This window comes from Camelina sativa, chromosome 11 (assembly GCF_030686135.1).
Source record: "Camelina sativa cultivar CO46 ecotype springtype chromosome 11, ASM3068613v1".
Classification (NCBI taxonomy): Eukaryota; Viridiplantae; Streptophyta; class Magnoliopsida; order Brassicales; family Brassicaceae; genus Camelina; species Camelina sativa.
In genome coordinates this window covers 49,506,241-49,521,888 of record NC_141890.1, presented here as the reverse complement: position 1 = coordinate 49,521,888, position 15,648 = coordinate 49,506,241, and the positions used below count along the sequence as shown (strand labels likewise).

Below are 15,648 nucleotides of genomic sequence, written 5' to 3'. Positions count from 1 at the left end.
TAAGGTGATTGGAGAACAGAATCGGTATTGATTGATTTGACATTTGAAAATAAACACAGAGCTGAAGGGATGCCTCAAAGAACACGGCCATTGATGGGACTATTGCTTCTCACTGGAGTAAATGCGGTTTTGGTGCAGACCATTTGACTTCTCTATTTTTTTGTATGTTCCTAGTAATGACTTTGGAATGTTCTCCAAAAGATTTTGTTTAACTTAAGATCTTGCGGTAAGACTTTGCTCTGTTTTGTCAGGTTAACCTAAATCTTGAGGGTCTAGAGAGATCAAAACTGAGTGCTGCTGACTGGTAGATTAGTCAAATGGAAGTTTGTGGGTCAAGTTATGTGTATGTCGGCATTATAGTTTTCCTTTGGGATCTTGACAGTACTGGAATCTTATCCAAGTGAAATTTCTGTGGTTAAGAAATTCTAAGTAAGAAGACAGCTTATTAAATGCCGAATAGGGTAGCAATTTGTTCAGATGAATGTATGTCTTCTTGTGAAAGACAATATGAAGTGGTGGTTGATGCTACATATCGTATGGTTCCTCACTGCACTTTGAAGCACTTATTGCAATTTTTTTCGTTTTTTTCTCGAGTGCTAAACCAATAATGGTTTTTTTGTTTCTCTAAATAGAGAACGAATCTGGCAGGAGCGTGAAGCAGCTTCATTCTCAAATGGCACAAACTCAAAAGCTACCTCTAGTATCTTATGGATGATTATCTTCAAGGGTCTGTCACGGGGCATCTCAAGTAATTAATAAAGCTTAAAGTTAACTGTCCTGTCAACCAAATAGTTTCCCTCACATGATCTTCCCCTATGTCATCACCGATATGGTTACAAACATTTTCTGAAAAGTGAAAACCCTTGAAATGTTGTCTAACCTTGACCCTTGTATCGGAATGTTGTAGAGAACCACAACCCATGTGGGTGGGTGCTGGTTTTTTTCCTATTGTGTACTTTGTTCATCGACAATCATCGACATGAACTCACCACAATGTTTTTCTATTTTTATGTGCATAAAAGTCTCTAAGCAGTAATTGTAGCACTTCATGTCTAGCCTAAATTATTGTAGGTGTCTAATCTTGTCTCTCAGTAAAACCTTTCTAACTGGTGAAGTCACGTGCTTTGAATTATATATAGATGTTTCGCATGTAATCTCCACTTTAATTATTCCACAAAACTGAATAATGACGTTTATTTCATAAGATTATAATTTTAAAAGATAATGCAACAACTATGTGTGTGTGAGTGTGAGAGAGATGAGTCGAAGCCATTAGAAAGCGGTCACAAACAAATGTCAACATTAGAGACTATCTCGATCAAGAGTTTTGTCTCGTTGACTTAAATGCCAAAATAGGACAATACATATGATGCATGTATTAGACAATGCGCAAAAATATCTTCATTCATTTAATTTTCTTACTAAAGATGTTACAACTTGTCACTGACAAGCATATATAATGTTGGTTTTATTTCAATTCATATAGGGTGATGAAATTGGGTCTAGTTAATTCGGATGAAACAAGAAATTCATTCATAACATATTCTTTCCATATTTTAACTTCATCCGTATGTTTGTGTATTTTTGATATGTATATATGCATTTTGGATATAATATATATATATATATATATATATACTTTTTTTTTTTTTTGCAAAGAATGTAAATATCATTAGAAATGAAATGTTAAAGAGAAATTACAAGAGAGCATATTTTACATAGAGTAAAGTAACCGTGGCAAAAAAGAGAATAAAAACAAGGTTACAAAACGAATATGTAACCTTGTATGTTCACTTTGAATATATAAACAAGGTTACTCTATGTAAACAAGGTTACATAGAGTATGTGTCACTTTGAATATATAGAGAAAAGACAAAATGAATATGTCACATTTGGATTTATGATTTCAATTGAAAACAAAATTTGATAGAGCAGTTTCTCTATACTTTCACACGTGTGCATGACTAGGTTCATATGATTTGTGATTATATGATCTATTCGCGTTACACGTACGTGCTAATGAGTAAAACACACTTCAAAACTCAAAGTTACGATATATATGTGATGTAAAGTATATGTCCATTGCATGTAGTTACGATCATGTGCTTGTGCGTAAGGGCCGACTCTGATGATCACTTACGTTTGATAAATTAAATTTGTATCCCGGACAACAAAAATCAACTGAATGCAGAATCTCAGTGAGACAATTAAAACGTAAGTATCTTATTATGGCATAAATTTCCCTCTTTTAACGTTAAAATTCAAAGAGAAGAGTAAATGAATCAAATACAGTTAATGCGAATATGAAACGGTCTCAATTAATTCTTTTTTCCTTTTTAAAAGTATATATAATAAACGTTACAGGTGAGGTCCGTATTTGGATTTATTATATGAAGAAAGGGACCCTTTTGCAATTAAAGCCTGTACGACAAATAGTAAAAAAACAAATTCACCACAAATACAGTAAAAAAAAAAAGTCAAAAAAAATAGTGACAGGTGGCAAATCTCCATCGCGCCTTTATTACTACTATCTACCGCTCACTCGTCAGTCGTCACTTCTCTCTCTTCTTCCTCTCTTCTTAAGAGGATAGTGAAAGAGAAGCTACAAAATTTCCCAATTTTATCAAAAATTAGAAATTTCATACTTTTTTTTTTTTTTTCTTTTCAAACAAACAAAAATTAAATTTGATTCCCTCAAAACTCAAAATTAAAATATCTTCTTCTTCTTCTTCTTCATCTGCTCGATTGAGTCTGTAACTTGTTGTGATCGATGGCGGAGGAGATGGTGGCTGATGAAGTTACGGCTCCTCCTCTTAAGGTTCTTATCATCTCCGCTGGTGCTAGCCACTCCGTCGCTCTTCTCTGTACGTCTCTCTCTCTCTCTCTCTCTCTCTCTCTCTCTCTCTATCTACCTCTTCGCTGATTTGTCGGTTACCGATTTCTCTTGATCTGACTGACCTTTTTCCCCCTAACTCCGGTCCGATTCTCTTGTGTTTATTTTAATTTAGACGAAGCCACTTATTTATTTTTTTATTTTGTTTGATATTGTAGCTGGTGACATTGTTTGCTCTTGGGGTCGAGGAGAGGATGGGCAGTTAGGTCACGGAGATGCAGAGGATCGACCTTCTCCAACGCAGCTTAGTGCGTTAGATGGTCACCAAATTGTTTCCGTTACCTGTGGTGCTGATCACACTGTTGCTTATTCTCAATCTGGCTTGGAGGTCTACAGTTGGGGATGGTTTGTTTCCTTTCTCTTCTTCATTCACTACTATGCTTTTGTTTCCTTCGTATATGTTTTCTTTACCTTCCCTCCCATGTGTGTTTGTTTCTCTGCAGGGGTGATTTTGGGAGATTAGGCCATGGTAACTCAAGCGACTTGTTTACTCCCCTGCCAATCAAAGCTTTGCGCGGTATTCGGATAAAGCAGATTGCTTGTGGGGATAGTCATTGTTTGGCTGTCACAATGGACGGAGAAGTCCAGAGGTATTTCTATTTTTCTCTTCTTCTTCATTGCAGCTCAGCCATCTCACTTTTGTGTACATTGCCTTTTTACACCTTTTTTTTTTCTGTCTATAAAGTTGGGGGCGCAACCAGAATGGTCAACTTGGTCTGGGGGACACAGAAGATTCTCTAGTACCTCGGAAGATTCAAGCCTTTGAGGTTTGTGTCGCTATATATTCTTCTGTTTCCGTAATGTTAGCATCTTTTTGTCGTTGTAGTTTCCTGAACTTACTATATTGTCTTCAGAATTGGGTCCATTTATGCAACTTGATACAAATATGACTGTTACTATTTACTAATTAAGGGTCCACATTTGGTGGAGATGTCTTCAACATCATAAAAATTAAGTTACCGAATGTAAAAGTGGTAACTATTGGCCGTCTAATAAATATCTGCAATTATGCCTTTTACTATCTGCAAACACAGATAGAAGGTAGGACATGATCTATTTATAATTGCTCTGACTAGGTAAGTTAGAAGATGTAGTGATCGGAGACCGTGAGTTTATGTAGTTAGTTTGGTTAATCCTTTATGTTACATCCAACACTTCAAACTTGTAATGGGTGCAGGGAATACGAATCAAAATGGTTGCTGCTGGTGCAGAACACACTGCTGCGGTTACAGAAGATGGTGATCTTTATGGATGGGGATGGGGTAGATATGGAAATTTGGGATTAGGTGACCGGAATGACCGCTTGGTTCCTGAAAGAGTTACATCTGCTGCTGTAAGCTATCTGACTCTGATTCTTTATTTTGTTTTCAGTACCTGCCTCTTGTTTAATCTTTCGTTTGAGATTCAGTATACTTCAAATAAACTTAAGATTGTTCAAACGAGCCTTGCCCTAGACAATGCACTACACTATGCTGGTTTAGCTGTATAGATTGATGAGGTCACAAATATATGCCATCTAGTTTCGCTTGCTGGGTCTCAGGGAAGGGACCATAAGACTTTTAGAATCCTTTGATCAAAGAAAAATTTATATTGTGTATTAGGCATTCGATATTCAAAGTCTGAACAGTGGGGGACATCAAGTTTAGTTCATTCATTGTCACCTTTTTACTTTGAAACTTTTTCTGATGCTCTACAATTTTAGGGTGAGAAGATGTCCATGGTTGCTTGTGGATGGCGGCACACAATATCAGTTTCCTACTCTGGAGCATTATACACATATGGATGGAGCAAATATGGACAGCTAGGACATGGAGACATAGAGGATCACCTTGTTCCTCACAAACTGGAAGCACTGGGCAACAGTTTTATCTCCCAGGTTTCACTTAGACTCTATATAGCCGTCCTGAAATACATATTTGTACACCTGAATTATCCAAGAGATTTTGATAGCAATGGTGTTTGGATTATAATTGTTCTTATTCTAGCTGTGTGAATAAAGTTGGTAAAGTTTCTGAGAGCTATTGCCTGCTGAAGAAGACTTGGCTCATTGTATATGCTTCTGCTGGTTGTGTTCGTCTGGTTCAACATCTTTTGGACTTTTTTTTTTACTTTTCTTCTTCTTCAGATTTCAGGAGGTTGGAGACATACAATGGCATTGACTTCAGATGGAAAACTATATGGATGGGGTTGGAATAAGGTCCAAAATTTCTTGTCTTTAGTTATTATCTGGACTTTATATCAGAACACATTCATCTGATATTTGCATTCAGTTTCTTTTATGCATTCATGGTAATTTAAGAAAGCAACAAAATCCGTATATTGGGTTACTTAAGTAACTCTTGAATAAAACAAGCACCTAATTGTCTCTCTTCTAACCTGCAGTTTGGGCAAGTAGGAGTCGGCAATAATTTTGATCAGTGTTCTCCTGTGCAAGTGCGATTTCCCGATGATCAGGTATGTTGTCTTACAATGACCAAGCAGCTTGTCACATTGTTTGTGAAACTTGGTTCTTTTCTAATGTACACATATTTTTGTGAAACTTCATAGAAAGTAGTTCAAGTCTCATGTGGATGGAGACATACTTTGGCTGTCACTGAAAGAAATAATGTGTTTGCTTGGGGTAGAGGTACAAATGGACAGCTCGGCATCGGAGAGTCCGTTGACAGGTAAAAGTGTGATCATCTAGACGCTCATAAATCTGTGTGTTCCAATTTGCATATCATGGTGTAATGATCTGAAATATGAAAGTTGGCCATCTAGATCGTTGTTTCCACCAAAATCGTTGCTTTACTATCTCATTCAATACCCAGCATTGATAATGGGAAATGGATATCTGGTTTCGTGTATAATAGGAACTTTCCAAAGATTATAGAGGCACTGAGCGTGGATGGAGCAAGGGGACAACATATAGAATCTTCTAATATTGATCCATCTTCAGGTAATTATAGAAACACCACTTTTAACTATTCGTCAAACAATACAACAAGTGATCTAATGTTTCAATTCTTCCATGGGCTTGTTGCCAGGGAAAAGCTGGGTGTCACCTTCAGAGAGATATGCGGTTGTTCCTGATGAAACTGTAAGCTTCTTTTTTTCTTTTGTTTCTAATAAAGTTTAACCAGATGAAAGCAAGCCTTTCAAGATCTTGGATTGTTTTCAATGATTAAGTAAGTATATAAGTGATTGTTTGTGGTTTTGTTTGTTAGGGTCTAACCGATGGTTCAAACAAAGGGAATGGAGGTGATATCAGTGTCCCACAAACTGATGTCAAGCGTGTACGAATTTGAGTTTGAAACAATTCCTTCTTTTTTCTCGGTTCTCTCTTTTTCTTCGGTTGGGTTCGAAGGTTTTCCAATGATTTCTTTTGGGTTGAGGTTTGTTCTAAAGTATGTCTATCTAGTTTGGGATTCGCTTTGTGTTGTTGTTTTCTAGTTTGTAACTTGTAATGCTTCCTTATATTGACTCTTTTTATTACATTGTGGAGTTCTAAACTGTAACCCGTGTACTAGTCTCTAGTGTCGGTACTTTTTTTTTCCTTCACCCATAATAATGCCTTCTGGTTCCATGTTTTTTCCTAAAAGATGTTTTTTTTTTGTTCTTTATTTTTTCGTATGTTTGAGATAGTTACGATAATTCTTAAAATATGTGAAAATTGAAGAAAAAATCAATATTCGTTGAGTGCTATATTAAATATATAAAATGAATATCAAAACTAAATAAGATAATAGTAACAGTATTAACTCTACTTTAAAATTTTTTGTAAGGGTATTTCTAATCCTGCTCTATTTTAGAGTCAAAACTCTATTATAGAGCAATATTTGCTCCAGATTGTTCTATATATAGAGTAACTTTATTCTCACTTTTATTTTTTTACACTAACTTTTGTTTTATTTTAGAGTTAGTTTATTTAAAAAAAAAATTGAGATATACATTGGAAATGGACAAATGGTCTAAGAGTGAAACGAGAATTAAAGTTACGTACTTAGGCTTTGAATGGTTGCTCCATACACTCCATACTACATAGTGCATACTAACATTTTAGTATGTAGTAGAATGGACTGTAGTATGGAGTAATTATTGGTATGCACAATACCATACAATAGTATGTATAACACCATACCATTATGAATGGTAAAAATCGGACTATGGTATGGAATGGTGTGTACAAAAATATTAAAAACAGTTTTAATAATATTTTTATTCATAATTAACTAATAACTATTACAAAATGTTTTTAAAAATTATAAATCAAAATCTATTATTTCGATTATCCCATAACATATCAGCAATATTGTCTCGTATGTTTGCCATATATGGTCTATCTTCTCTCTCGGCCTCATCTTGTTCATTTGAGTCATTTTGCTCGTTTTCTGTATGCACTTCTGAAAAATCTTCAAAGAAATCTGTATCCGAAAAATTCGAAACTCTAATAAAGTTGTGGAGTCCCATCGTGGCGATAATTACTCTCTTTTGCACTTCCAAACCATATCTAGGATCATCCCTAAGAATCCTCCACTTCTTCTTCCATACTCCAAAAGTTCGTTCTATAATAGAACGTAAAGATGCATGAGATCTGTTATATAACTCTTCTTTGTTCATTGGCGGAGGACCATTGTTAAACTGTGACAAGTGGTATCTCACAACCCGATTTCGTGATGATCTGTAGGGAGCTAAGAAACCTTGCTTATTTGGATATCCTGAATCCACCACATAATATTTATCTCCAGGAGGCAATGGAAATTCAGGATCACCATCTTGAGCGAGTGAGAGTACTCTTGTGTCGTGACATGAACCGGGTGCTCCGTTCCAAACATATGTGAATAGCATATTCATATCACATATTGCCATTACGTTGAAGCTTGTTCTATCATGTCGACTCCAATACATGGCTTGCAGTTCATGCTTGACTTTAACACATACATGAGTTCCATCCATTGCCCCAACAAATCCACTAAAAAAAGGGCCAATATCGTCGATCCGCTTGAAGATGTTGTGGAATCCGACGTAGTTCTTGCATTGTAGGCGTCTTTATGTAATCAAAGGCAAGCAACTCAGTAGCTCTCAACACTTCACCAAATTTTCTCTTCACAGTCTCTTGATTACGTCCGAATCTTAGGCCAATATCACGCTGAACTTCATTGTGCCCACACACTCGAAGAAACATAGCTACACTCTCTTCAACGCTAACATTTTGTGTAGGTTGTAAACCATAATTCTGACTGAGAATATTGCATAACTCTGTAAAGGCAGCAAATGACATTCTCAATAGTTGGAGACATGCAGCGTTGTCATTTTGAATACGGTCTCGAAGATTCTGCCATCCTAATCCTCCCCCTGTCTGGTACGGTCCTCTATGAATATACCGCTCATAGTAATCTAATGTAGGTTGTATAAGTAAATCTTCCATTTGCTCATTTTCCAAAGACCATAGCTCAAATCTTTCTGCATCAGATAAATTTTGAATTCCTTGTGATTGCAATTGACAAATCCGATAAACCTGCAAAAAAAAATAAAAAAAATAACAACATTAGTTTTATTAGTTTATGCATAATGATATGTTGTATTATATAATAGTACGTGCATAATAATATGGGTACATACGTTGTAGTATGTGGTCTTATAATAGCTTTCTTATTATTAATTAATATACTTATAACACTCTAATTTTATCAATTAATCTACTTATAACACTCTAATAAAACTAGTCATCTTCTTCATCACGTGAATGGTCTTGAAAAAGAGCTTGACGAGCTGGAACACAAGGATGTTCAGATGTAGATGGGTCGTTTTGTCCAAAGATGTTAAAGAATCCTCCTCCTCTTCCTGGTGTTTGAAAACCTAGATTGGGATACTCTCCTTGTGTCCCTGAAAAACTAGAGAATCCTAAACCTTGAAAGCCTGTTTGTGATCCTGGAGGGCGGAACTCTGGAACCGGTGGATTAATCGGTATACTGAACGATCTTTGGCTACTACTAGCGGAGACACTGCCACTGGACGATGGTCCATTTGATCTAGAAGATCCACTTGGTTGAGGGGTCCCAGTTTCCTCACCATATCTTGTACATTGGGTTAATGATTCCAAAAACAAATACCTACTCTCCGTGGTAGGAAAATGAGAAGCATTCATCCAATGTCGACGCCAAAAACGATCATGTCTTAGAAGGTGAAGACATTTCATGTAGAATTTACCCATGTATTCTGGTATCTCTAATGAATTCAGGAGCTCAACTGCAGTATTAAAGTCGTCATAATCTTCAGGATCATAATGACCAGGACGTAATCGTTCAAAAGATTCTCTCTGAAAATCCCTTATGGTCGACATTGTCTCATGGATGGTTGATTCAAAATTTTGTCTTCTACGAGGCCCTCATGATCCACTAGATCCTCTTGACCCACTCCCTCGAAGTGACCCACCACCGACGGAAGAATATGGAGCGGCTCTTGAACTTTGTCTCCCTCTACGTTCAGGTACTTGAGACCCCTCATGTGCATATTGATAGGGAGGTTGGGACTCATCGTAAATGTTCACACGATACACTTCATTCTCATGTTGAGTTCCACGCACTTCGCTGAGCCCCACATCATCATCATTTTCTTCATCATTTGCATCTTCTGTATCCTCTATATCATTCACATTCTCACTCATTAATTCTTCTCTTCTTTGTCTCACCGAGTGTTGACGTTGAGAACCCACATCAAGATTTGCAAAACATACTCTCATGACTTCCCAAAACTTAGGAGGTTCTCGTTGAAAACGTCTCACTTTATCATTTTCCTATATAAAAAAAACAACACATTAGTAATCGGAAAACAAAAACCTACAAATAATTAAATAATAACATTATTTAACAATAGATTACCTTTATACGATCATTCCACCACTCATCTGAAGCTTCAATTCTTCCACTAATGGGATCTACCGTGATACCAGTCTTGCCTTGTAAGAGGACCCAAGTTTTATATTGTTTCTTCCACTCATCGAATTTACATCTTAAGTCTGTCCACTTCATGTTTTGATTGAATTTTTCGTTGAACTTACGAAATGCTCGTTCTGGTTGTCCCGGGTCTTTAAACATATAATTATTTAAAGCTAGTGCTTCATCGTATAATTCAATCAAAGTTCTTTCTTCTTCAAGAGTGTATCTTCGATCCGGTTTTTTCTAATTAGTACAGAGTAATAATAATAATATATTATTAGTACAGAGTAATAATAATAATATATTATTAGTATAGAGTAATAATAATATAATTCAATTATTGCAAATAAAGTTAGGTGTATATTTGAGTTGTGTATATTTATTTAAACAATACACGTGATTTTAAACTAGATAGATAAATAAAGCTTGAATCAATAAAATTTACCCATCTACGTATAGGAGGATCCATGTTTGCATTCATATTACGACCTTGTGATTACATATCTATAATCACAAACAATATGAAGTTATTAATAAATATAAAATTAAACTAAAAATTAACTAAAAACATCATATATATATATATACTAATAAACTAGCTCATCATGTTTAAAAAATTAACTAATAAATTCTCAAATATCTACTATAAACTAAACTAAAAAGAAAATGAGGTGAGAAAAAAAAAACTTACTTATGAATTTGAGATGAGATAAATGGTTGATTCAAAAGAGTTTTAGATTGAAGAGCTTCAATGAGTAAAGAGAAGAGAGTCCTCTCTAGATCTAAATTTTGTTTTTGGGAATATGATTTTTTTGTTGTGACTTTTAAAATTTATGAATGCATTTATATATATTCATATATGTAGAAAGTACAAAGAAACACAACTTTAACCAAGGAGATAAAAGTACTAGGATCCAACTAGTTTGAACACGTTTTTACCCAACTTTTACTATTGGTATGGAGTTGGTATGGAGCTTTTATGGAGTAAACTGAAATAATCGGACCAATAGTATAATTTACACAGTCTGCAGTTTTTTTTCTTAATTCCAGACTAGTATGGAGTTGTATAGTATGGAGAAGTGCATACTAGTTTGGAATGGTGAATGGCGTACTAACTGCGGACTGGTCCGAGTTTGGTCTTGTCCGAAGCGTACTGTACAACCATTCACAACCTTAGTGTTTTTAGTGTTATCTCAGCTCAATCAGAAAAGTAGAACATGATGAAATTATATTATATAGACTATATGATATGGATACTTCAGAATCCGAAGTCAAACAAAAATAGAAGATCCTACATTATATATTATCCGCCAACGTAACTTAGCTAATGTTTTTTGTCGTTAGTGAAAAATAATTCTATTGGTTGATTAATTGGGTGATTCTCCTCTTTAAAGGAAAACCATCCAAATTGCTCTTTTAGTGTTTCACTTTATGTGTCGGGTTACTTTCTTAACTATTCGAAATCGATATGTCATTTAGATTCGATTCCATGTTATTACCTTTTTTTTTTCAGTTCCAAGTCGCATCTTTTAAACTTTCTAATGATTCGTCGTGTCTCCTCCACGAGTTTTCCATTCCCAACATTTTCTCGCTTTATTTCCCCTCAATTTTCATAACAATATTACTATTATGCATGACCAAAAGCTTGGCCCTTCTTCTCCTATCAATATTCTGAAATGAAGTTGGCGTTGGATAACATCTAATCAGATTGGAGAATGTTGATAAGTGAACATCAAGGTGCTGCAAACAGAAGAGCTTCTCTCATAGTTCAAAGTTCGTGCTTCTAGGGATTCTCGTGTTCAAAATCCTATATGGCGATGGGTTACCGGTTTGGTTGCATGAGTTCTTTGAATCTGAGAGAGTTTTGTCCTCTGCTGTTTAGTGCTCCCTTAGATTGTATCTCCCTTGACTTTTTGAAAGTCACATTTTTAATTTAATGGTTTGGTTCGAATAAGGTGTTGTGTTGTAAGTACGTGACCACAATTCATGTATATCAATATATAAAAAGTTCAGATGTTTTTAAAAAAAAAAACAAATGACATCAAATCTGAGTTATTCTAAATTTATCTGATACATAATTTTATTTATAGAAGTCTCACTAGTTTGTTTTCTTGAAATCCACATTTGGTTCAGAATTATTTTTATAAATAACAACAACATATTAATTTTACCTTGAGAACACATGATATATTATGTGTATATAAATTAACGCAAAATAAAAATTATACGAAACGAAGAAACTTTTACATTATTCACATTTCCCCAAATGAAATATATATTAAAATTAGCCACCAAATTTGTATCTTTTGTTTGTTTTCCTCCAACGTTCTTCTTCTTCAACTTCAACCTCATCATGGTTTTGTTTAATAAGTAGACTTGAACGGCTTGTAAACCTTAAGGTCAAGCATTACTCCGGCGATGGAACCAACTCCTGCGACCAACGTGATCATCAAACAACCAGCGCTCAACATCTGCAAACAAACCCACTTCATACTCCATCTCTCAACCTTCCTTTGTTTTATATACATCTCCACCGGAAAATAAACCGTCAAAGGCCAAAACCCTAACGCTCCTAAAATACCGACGACGTCGTTGAAAAACGGCAAAAGCATCGATATCACGGTGGTCAAAACCACAAACCCGCTCCGGTAAACCGTTCTGAAAACGTTAACCTTGTACGGTGATTTCAAACCGGGGATTCGGATTTCATGTTCCTTGATTACCAAGTCATTGTTGGGAAACCTAGCCGCGGCTTGTTTTTCAATAAAGGCGAAAATGGGCTGAGCAAAGACTTGGTAAGCTCCTACGAGGTGGATTACAATGGCAACGTTGGCCACGTCGAGAAGCCAAAACGGATTGTAGAAACCAAAACCGGTTAAAAGGTTTCCCGGTGCTGCATCTCCAAAAGCGGCATAGCCCATACAACCACATAGCAAGTAAAACGTCGTTGTAACAGCGATGCTGATTTTTGTGGCGTTCTTCATCGTTTTTGATTCCGCTGGAGGAGATCTTATAGTGTCCTACTCGAAAACACCACCACCCCCACAAGATATGTCAATTTGTTTTGTAAAATCATTTAGAAACCGATAATAACACTCGTATACTATTTCACTTTATATTTTACCTGAATCTCGATAAGAACAACAGAGTATGAATAAGCAAAGGCGATGTCTCCAAGTGCTTGAAAGGTTCTCCATATCTTCTGTGTCTGAGTCACTGCCCCTATGCTAATCCCTGTGAGACTTCCCTTGACGACCCCATTTGCTGAAACCCATAAGAGTTAGTTAAAGTGTTGTTGATTCTTGAGAAAGAATCTTAAAGATTTTTCATTTATTTTTACCTGCGACTTGAATGATTCCGAGAGCTAAGCCGATTGCAGAGTATGTGAAGGACATGATCGCAGCGACAATGGACAGCCACCAAATCTGGTCAAAATCTTTGATCTGAGAGAGCAAGATCTCGGTAACACCAAACATGATCATGTATGGATTGCTCGACATGTGGCACGGGTTCTTCCCACCGCTCTCGTGGAAACAGTTGGACCTCTTGATCGCCCTGCAAAGCTCACCAAGTTTTTAAGGCTTTTTGAATCATTATTTTTAGTTCCAAGAGAATGAGAAAAGAGACTCACATCATGCTTATAGATGCTGCGATTGTGTAACCTATCGTGACACCGAAGAGATTCAAATACTGAATCAGCCCACAGATCTTGAACCTAAACCCACCTGACAGGAACAGAGCATTTCAGAACACCCACGAAACAGAGCAAAAACAGAGCAACCAAAAGCATGCACGTAGGAAAACAGAGAGAATCGAATGTTGTAGATACCTAGGATTGATCGGACAGCATCCATGTAAGTATAGTTTCTCTTCCCGGAGACAGGATCTCCAGTTCTGTAGCAGTCGCTAAGAAGAGTAGAAGAGTAGTAAGTGACAAAAGAGAACAAAAACATCACAGCAGGACCTGCGATCCAACCGAGTTGACCAATGGCCCATGCAAGCGATAGAACACCAGATCCAATCACCGCCGTAATAATATGAGCACTGGCGGTCCAAACCGTCCCTGAACGTTTAAGCCTGCCATCGTCATCGAAACATTTGAAAGCTGGCCGTGGAGCTTCCATCTGCAGGTTTTGTAGGTAAGAAATCAAAGTTATATATCAGAGGTCTCACTAGTTTTGAAATACTGTTAGTTGACTAACGACTATTGGCGGTTATAGTTTTCTATATATACAAAAAAAAAAAAAAAAACAACTTCAAGACTCAAGAGAGAGTAGTTGTTGTATATACTAGTACCTTCTCTTATATGAAGATTATTAAGCTTTAAGACTAGGGCTATGCACAAAACTTAACCCACACAAAAAAAGCCTATGCAGAAAAAGAAAGAAATAAGGAGAGAGCAGTTGCTGCTGCATTTTTGATTGTTTTTGGTTCATCACCTTTTATAAGCCATCAAAAGTGGGGAATCTTTTTTTATTTCTTATAAATAATATCATATATACAGGTCAGATTTGTAAAATTCGGCCACATAAGCCATACACATTTATTTCATTGTTTATCTGATGTGGGATTTTAGAGTGGGTATTAATATTCACTCTTTGGCTAAACGTTCAATATATATTGTGAATATTTTTTTCAAATGCTTTTGTTTTCTCTATTCTTTCAAGATACGTAAAAAAAATATCAAATGCTTGTTTTACGCCTCCATACCTTTTGGATTCGATCTAATCACTCGTACTAAATAATAATGAACAAAATTCATTCTTAATTCAAATGCTTCCGAACCCTAGGCTATATATATTAGGACATCAGCTAAATTAGGTTTATGTTGTTTATCTATTATATAAGGAATATATTCCGCATTACCGCATTATAATTTTGATTTCACTACCAGTATCCATCGATTTCAAATTAGTATGGTCTGAAATATCTTCGAACATATATGCATAATGTATTGTAATTCATACGGTTCATGAAGGGAGGGCGATATATTTCCTATCTTCGAACATATATGCATAATGTATTAGAATGATTTGATAGAGGTCCAGAGTATTTATCATGGATTTTCGATCGGGATAATTTAGCTAATGATTTTTTTTTTTTTTTTGGTTTTGGAAGAACGATACGTAATTAAGGTAAAACTTAATTAATGTTACAAAAAGGAAAAAGTGTGTTTGATACTTGATTAATATGTACTGTTAGTTGTACGAGAGTTTAAGTTCCGATCGACAATAAAGAAAAGGTTATAAGTTGTCAATTGTTGATTTCGGCCACAAATATTCTTGGTTTAAATGAACAATATGTAAAGCTAAAAAAGCATGATATGATATATAGAGAAGAGAGAATCGAATTTTTTCATGCAAGTGCTATTAATTATCCACCATTGCTATTTTTTTAAAGAGTATCTTTGAATACTTTATAAAAATACTCCTTTTGAATTCCAAGATTCTTTTGTTTTCGTTTTTTTTCCTTATATTCACTAGATTATTTTCTTTTTAATTTCGAGATTCATGAACGGAACATTGTTTCGAGTATATCTTTTACCTACAAAGACTACAAGCGTTAGGTTAAGAAGTTACGTGACTCTTCTTATTATTACACGGAACTTTGGCATCTTATTTCACCTACACGGATCTAACATTATTTAATACCGACATATGTACTTTAGATTACATACTTGAGTTTCTAAAACAGTAAACAGCAACAAGTTAAATGTTTAAAAGTGTTGTCTGAAAAATCAGATCTATCCCACAGAATCTGATCTGATTGATTTTTAATATGCATGACTCTAAAAAGCGTGCGAATCTTCTCTTCTCATTAGTAAAACCTAAAACGTAA

The 15,648-nt window shown here is 35.5% G+C and overlaps 6 protein-coding genes across 6 annotated transcripts in view; 2 read left to right on the top strand and 4 right to left on the bottom strand.

Moving 5' to 3' along the window:
* The window catches only part of LOC104727006 (NAC domain-containing protein 102), a 96,770-nt gene that overhangs the window by 53,539 nt on the left and 27,583 nt on the right, over positions 1-15,648 (top strand). The window lies entirely within an intron of this gene.
* Positions 2,534-6,473, top strand: LOC104727015 (ultraviolet-B receptor UVR8). The gene is made up of 12 exons (XM_010446005.3): positions 2,534-2,864; positions 3,052-3,238; positions 3,337-3,483; positions 3,579-3,660; positions 4,071-4,226; positions 4,596-4,769; positions 5,019-5,090; positions 5,276-5,347; positions 5,441-5,559; positions 5,746-5,831; positions 5,920-5,972; positions 6,100-6,473. The coding sequence occupies exons 1-12, from the start codon at positions 2,771-2,773 to the stop codon at positions 6,178-6,180; spliced, it is 1,323 nt and encodes a 440-aa protein (XP_010444307.1). The 5' UTR covers positions 2,534-2,770; the 3' UTR covers positions 6,181-6,473.
* On the bottom strand, positions 7,142-7,756 carry LOC147935617 (uncharacterized). The gene has a single exon (XM_087472076.1). It carries the CDS (start codon positions 7,739-7,741, stop codon positions 7,142-7,144), a length of 600 nt encoding a protein of 199 aa, XP_087328202.1. The 5' UTR covers positions 7,742-7,756.
* On the bottom strand, positions 7,845-8,300 carry LOC147935616 (uncharacterized). Its single transcript, XM_087473069.1, has one exon. The coding sequence runs from the start codon at positions 8,298-8,300 to the stop codon at positions 7,845-7,847; it is 456 nt and encodes a 151-aa protein (XP_087329195.1).
* Positions 8,595-9,215, bottom strand: LOC147935615 (uncharacterized). Its single transcript, XM_087473067.1, has one exon. It carries the CDS (start codon positions 9,213-9,215, stop codon positions 8,595-8,597), a length of 621 nt encoding a protein of 206 aa, XP_087329193.1.
* On the bottom strand, positions 11,913-14,399 carry LOC104727013 (amino acid permease 4). The gene is made up of 6 exons (XM_019231580.2): positions 14,107-14,399; positions 13,640-13,934; positions 13,442-13,535; positions 13,151-13,365; positions 12,935-13,074; positions 11,913-12,830 (listed from the first exon to the last, which is right to left on the bottom strand). The coding sequence occupies exons 2-6, from the start codon at positions 13,932-13,934 to the stop codon at positions 12,174-12,176; spliced, it is 1,401 nt and encodes a 466-aa protein (XP_019087125.1). The 5' UTR covers positions 14,107-14,399; the 3' UTR covers positions 11,913-12,173.